General features: G+C 35.5%; 1 protein-coding gene and 1 long non-coding RNA gene across 2 annotated transcripts; one reads left to right on the forward strand and one right to left on the reverse strand.

Moving 5' to 3' along the window:
• Nucleotides 1-1,819: 1,819 nt before the first annotated feature.
• Nucleotides 1,820-3,841, forward strand: LOC104233582 (tubulin alpha chain-like). Its single transcript, XM_009786992.2, has 4 exons — nt 1,820-2,093; nt 2,230-2,464; nt 2,555-2,925; nt 3,010-3,841. The coding sequence occupies exons 1-4, from the start codon at nt 2,001-2,003 to the stop codon at nt 3,661-3,663; spliced, it is 1,353 nt and encodes a 450-aa protein (XP_009785294.1). The 5' UTR covers nt 1,820-2,000; the 3' UTR covers nt 3,664-3,841.
• A 26-nt stretch (nt 3,842-3,867) lies between these two features.
• LOC104233583 (uncharacterized) lies at nt 3,868-4,864 on the reverse strand. The gene is made up of 2 exons (XR_712671.2): nt 4,486-4,864; nt 3,868-4,320 (listed from the first exon to the last, which is right to left on the reverse strand). It is a non-coding gene; the product is annotated as an uncharacterized lncRNA (long non-coding RNA).
• Between the last annotated feature and the right edge of the window lie 1,146 nt (nt 4,865-6,010).

Consider the following 6,010-nt stretch of genomic DNA (forward strand, 5'->3'; position numbering starts at 1 on the left):
AGAAAAAGAAGAAGAAACCCCTAAGGAGTAGTAAAAAATGAAGTGGCATAATATATCACCACTATAAAACACCATAAACTACCTTAAAATATGCCCATAAGCACCATGTAAATTTACCGTCACCTTTATTTTCACAACGAATGAGAAGAAAAAGACGAACAAGAAGAAGACGAAAACGAAGAAGAAGAAGAAAGAGTGGTATTTGCGTATTCTGTTCTTCTGATCTAGCTAGCTGGGAGTGGCTTGCTATGCTTTGTAATGTTGCTACTAGTGATTAATAATAAATTTTATTTACAAAAAAAAAAATGCTTGAAGTTATATAAACTTTGGGCACTAGTTATTTTTTTTAAAAGTGGGTACAGATTAAATAGGGGCGATCAAATAGGACATCCATCTAATTTTTGTTAAAATAGCACAGAGTAGTCAGTTTTCAGATTGGTCATTCAAAAATAGCCAGCGTTTGCCGAGTCATTAAAAAATAGCCACTATTTTGGTACAATAGAGACCTGTCCAACATAATATACTGGAGTTCGGTGCACCTGTGTATGAACTTCCAGCATATTATGCTGTACCGCTATACTTTGCTGGCTCTAGTATAATATACTAGAGAATGTAGCATTGGTTCTTCAATCTCCAGTATATTATGCTGAACCGGTATATTATAATGGAACTCCAGTATATTTCCAGTATAATATACTGGAACTCCAGTATATTATGCTGGAGTATTTTTTCGGATTTTGAACAGTTTTTTCCTTCAGATTTATCTTTACATGAAAAGTGGCTAAATTTCGATTACTTTTAAAACTGTGGCTATTTTTTAATAACCACCGGTAAATCTGACTATTTTTGAATTTCTCCCCTAATTTTTACACTATAAAAGGGATCCTTATCGTGTTGATGACTGCGGTCCAGTCGTGAGGCCTAAGGGAATCAAGGAATTTGCAGATCAAGTTAGTGAGTAAAAATAGCACGGTATAGCCAGTTTTCGGACTGGTCATTCAAAAATAGTCAGCGTTTACGAAGTCAATGAAAAATAGCCACTATTTTACTGCAACAGAGACCAGTCCAGCATAATATACTGGAGTTGGGTATACCTGTGTATGAACTCCAGCATATTATGCTGGACCGATATACTTTATTGACTCCAATATAATATACTGGAGACTGGAGCACCGGTGTTCCAAACTCCAGTATATTATACTGGACAATTATACTTGCTGGAACTCCAATATATTATGCCGGAGTTCTAGTGTACTTATGCTGGAACTCCATCATATTATGCTGGAGTTCCAGCATACTTATCTTGGAACTCCAGTATAATATACCGGCGTATTTTTCGGGTTTTGAACAGTGTTTTCGCTCAGATTTATTTTTACATGAAAAATAGCTAAATTTCAATTATTTTTGAAATTGCGCTATTTTTGAACGACCAGTTATAAATCTGACTATTTTTGAATTTCTCCCTTTGATTAGATGTGTAGTACCAAAATTGAAAAGAAGCAACATAAGAAGAAGATTTGGAGAGGAAGCGGAAGAATAGAAGGATAAAAATGTTAACTTCAATGTTTAATTCTTCAACAAAAATAAGCCTATTTTATATAACTTTAAAAAAAGGGACAAAAATTAAACATTATCCATTCAAAGGGCCAGTTTAGAAGGTTCAGGCTGGGAACTCTCAAAATGGGTCCAAAAGAGAAACCAAAAAGCCCATTTGAAATAGGAAACTAGGAAATGGAGCTGAGTCCAGTATTATGAGGCCCAAAGGAATTCAAAATTTTCGGAAAACGAAAAAGGAGCGGCAACGGTCACAAACACAGCTGTAAACCATTTCAAATTTCAAAATACCATCTGCATTCTGCCGACTCCTCTTCCCCCTCCTATATAAACACTTCCTCCTTTCAAACCCTACTCCTCTTTATTCAATTCACTCCTGTCATAAATTTTCATCTATCATAATCACTATTCTACAACGGTCTCTGCAATTTCTTTGAAAAACAAAAATGAGAGAGTGCATCTCGATCCACATTGGTCAGGCAGGAATCCAAGTCGGAAACGCTTGTTGGGAGCTTTACTGCCTCGAACATGGCATTAAGGTCAATCCCTAATCTCTCTATTCAATCATTTTAGTTCTATTTTAAAAAATGTATGATTATTTGTTTATGGCGGAAATCTGTTCAATTTTTTTTATTTTTTGGATATTGACCGTCTGGTGTTTGATAATTTCTCTAGCCGGATGGACAAATGCCTGGAGACGTAACTGTTGGCGGAGGAGACGACGCCTTCAATACTTTCTTCAGCGAAACTGGTGCTGGAAAGCACGTACCTCGTGCTGTTTTCGTAGATCTGGAACCCACTGTCATTGATGAAGTGAGAACTGGAACTTACCGACAGTTGTTCCATCCTGAACAACTCATTAGCGGCAAAGAAGATGCTGCTAACAACTTTGCTAGAGGCCATTATACAAGTAAGAACAAAAACTTTCAACTGGAATTCTTAACATAAAGAAAGGGCGAGTTTCATTTTCTAACGATTTTGTGGTTTTATACGGTGACAGTTGGTAAGGAGATAGTGGATCTGTGTCTTGATAGGATCAGGAAATTAGCGGACAACTGCACTGGGCTACAAGGATTTTTGGTGTTCCATGCTGTTGGTGGTGGGACTGGCTCAGGGCTTGGTTCTCTGCTTCTGGAGAGACTTTCTGTTGACTACGGAAAGAAATCCAAGCTTGGATTTACCATTTACCCTTCACCTCAAGTCTCTACTGCTGTTGTTGAGCCTTACAACTCCGTGCTCTCCACTCACTCCCTTCTTGAGCACACTGATGTTGCTATCCTTTTGGATAATGAAGCCATATATGACATCTGCCGTAAATCTCTGGACATTGAAAGGCCTACTTACACTAATCTCAACAGGCTCATCTCTCAGGTATTAAACTTTAAATAGTTAATAATGGATTGCTTAGACTGAATAATAGAGTTATTGATTTGGGTGAATCTGTTTGATTTATAGGTTATCTCATCGCTGACAGCATCTCTGCGATTTGATGGTGCTCTGAATGTGGATGTGAATGAATTCCAAACTAACTTGGTTCCATACCCAAGGATTCATTTCATGCTTTCTTCATATGCGCCTGTGATTTCAGCTGAGAAGGCCTATCACGAGCAACTTTCTGTTGCGGAAATTACTAATACTGCTTTTGAACCATCCTCTATGATGGTCAAGTGTGACCCGCGTCATGGGAAGTACATGGCCTGTTGTTTGATGTACAGAGGTGATGTTGTGCCCAAGGATGTGAATGCTGCTGTTGCCACAATTAAGACAAAGAGGACCATCCAGTTTGTGGATTGGTGCCCAACTGGGTTCAAGTGTGGTATTAATTACCAGCCACCGACTGTTGTTCCTGGCGGAGACTTGGCCAAGGTTCAGAGGGCTGTTTGTATGATTTCGAACTCCACAAGTGTTGCTGAGGTCTTCTCGAGAATTGACCACAAGTTTGATTTGATGTACGCGAAGAGGGCGTTTGTGCATTGGTATGTGGGTGAGGGTATGGAGGAAGGAGAGTTCTCCGAGGCTAGGGAAGATTTGGCTGCTCTTGAGAAGGACTATGAGGAAGTTGGTTGTGAATCTGGTGATGGCGAAGATGACGATGTTGAGGAGTATTAATTAGGTTAATTTCTGTATGTTTAGTTTGGATGATTATGTAGCCAATGGTCTCATTGGTGTACCTAAAATTTGGAATTAATCCATATTCAGTAGGATGATGTGTTGATTAAACTTTCTTCTGGATATGTAGTTTTGCTATTTTCAACCTTAACAAATTCTAGTGGTTTTATTATTTCCAGCTTTTGCTATCTACTTTGTAAGTAATGGCGTGTTATAAAGTTCGATAAGTTTTGTATCTATCACATCGTTTAGTGCCATAACTTTGCCGAAAGAACACGGAAATTGAAATTTTGTGTCAAACGCCACAAGTTCTTGGTTTGAGTAGTAAATTACATTCCTATCGTCTGCTTTTCATATCTTAGGTCGAACATACAGAGACGTGTTCATTAACCTTTTTTTTTTAATTGACAGGTAAGTAGTCACTAGTATTCACTAACTTTGATTATCGTGCTACGTATTTTCTTTTTTAAAGGTACATAGTGAGGAGTTTTCGTCTGTATTCTGCCTACTTTATACGTATTACTGTACAGCAAAACATACAAAACGGAACTGATAAGAAAAGGAACTTCATCTCCATCTCTATTTACATCATCTTCATTATCCCTCTTCCCTGTGGACGGTCGTCTCCCATATTCCTCAGTCGTACAGTAAATCTTCCTGCCCAATTAAACAGATGAAAACTTCAATAATCAGTTTGAATTTTAGACGATTGATCAACTGATTACAAAGCAAACATTCTCACTGAATCCAACTCTATTCTATAAAGAATGGAAAATAATTAGACAAAAAGGTTGAGAAAATAGGACCGTGGTATATACACACCTAGTTTGTGATCAATTAGCAGATTTTATGGCCGTTTTTCCACTAAGAGGTGAAGCAGGCAACATAGGCCTTGACAATAGCATAACAGACGAGGCAACATCTTGATCAACAACTCTCTGCCTAAGCTTCTTGGCTATATCTTCCCCAAGTTGCAAATCCTCTGCTCTAATTCGCATAATTTGACTATGAATATACGCATTCATAGTCTTTTCACTCCACTTCCTAGAAGGAAACTCCATGTCTTTCTCTTGTTGACTCTCCATCTCACAGTTTTTAGAGGAATATATCATTGTGGAAATGATAGATTCAACTATATATTCAGATGAAGTTTTGAGGCAAGCAAAGTGATGATAAAGAAAACAAAAGTATGCCGCTATATGGTTGTCATTTTACATTGGAAAGTATTTATAGTTGTTACATGTGTCCTTGTTAATTACAAATACACGGTAGTGATATATGTGTGTGCGTCTACGGTGGGCCGGTGGGGAGCTGACTTACCTGCTGAGTTACGCATTTTAGGTGGAGCTAGGCAAAGGCTTTTACCTGGTTGACACGTATATAGGGGCTGCCAAATTTTTTAATTAGAGGTGAACTTCACGTGTTGACAAGTCATATGCTGTTGTTGCGTATGACTAGGTAAGAATTTTTTAAATCTTAACTAATTTTTGGTTATTAAATCTTTACTTATTGAACTAGGTAAGAATTCATAAATAAAAACATTAAATTTAACCTTGTATTGGAAGAACTTAAAGAGAGAATAGTCTAAATACATATGGAAAGGCTTTGAAAAAATTTGGATTTAAAAAAATCGAAAGATTATAAACTCAAGAGTCCACTTTGACTCAACCTTTTAAAAACTAATAATAGTATTAGTATATATATATATATATATATATATATTACCTTCTTTATTTATATTAGAAATTGAAGGAATGTTTTTTTTTACTTTGAACAAAATACAGTTCCTTCATAAAAGTTGTAGTTGCATTTTATGTTGATTTTAATTAAAATTAGTTTTAAGATTATTTTATTTTATTTGTTGTTTGATCTTCATGATTTTTTCTATCTTTAATTATTTAAATAGAATCAACATTTAACATTTACAAAATTTTTTATTTACTTTTCATATCATAAATCAAACATGTTGTTTAATGTAAAATTTACGTGAGTTTTCAACATACCATATAATATTAAGTATAATAACTCATATTAAAAGGACATAACCAAAATTCTAGATATTAGCCTCATAATCCTATCAGTTTTAGGAACATAATACTACACGATAGGAATTCTATTAGTATAATTACTTCCGGGCTGTCTAATTCATATAAAATTGAACAAGTAAATGTCTTTAGTCATGTAATCCTATTACTTTTAGAATATACTTCTTAAAAATTTCTGTTAATAATTTAATTTTAAAACGTATTATAATGTCCTATTACTAATTAACTTGAGAATGTATTATATTGTCCGAATCCATTTAGAAAAAAAAGAGCCTATATTATTATAAAAGCATAAATACAAT

Source organism: Nicotiana sylvestris, chromosome 2 (genome assembly GCF_000393655.2).
Source record: "Nicotiana sylvestris chromosome 2, ASM39365v2, whole genome shotgun sequence".
Lineage (NCBI taxonomy): Eukaryota > Viridiplantae > Streptophyta > Magnoliopsida > Solanales > Solanaceae > Nicotiana > Nicotiana sylvestris.

What these genes read in the sequence shown, in the direction of transcription:
- LOC104233582 (XM_009786992.2), top strand. Translation starts at nt 2,001, where the DNA reads ATGAGAGAGTGCATCTCGATCCACATTGGTCAGGCAGGAATCCAAGTC. An exon ending in GCCTCGAACATGGCATTAAG is followed by an intron (nt 2,094 to 2,229) that starts GTCAATCCCTAA and finishes TAATTTCTCTAG; the next exon opens with CCGGATGGACAAATGCCTGG. An exon ending in TGCTAGAGGCCATTATACAA is followed by an intron (nt 2,465 to 2,554) that starts GTAAGAACAAAA and finishes ATACGGTGACAG; the next exon opens with TTGGTAAGGAGATAGTGGAT.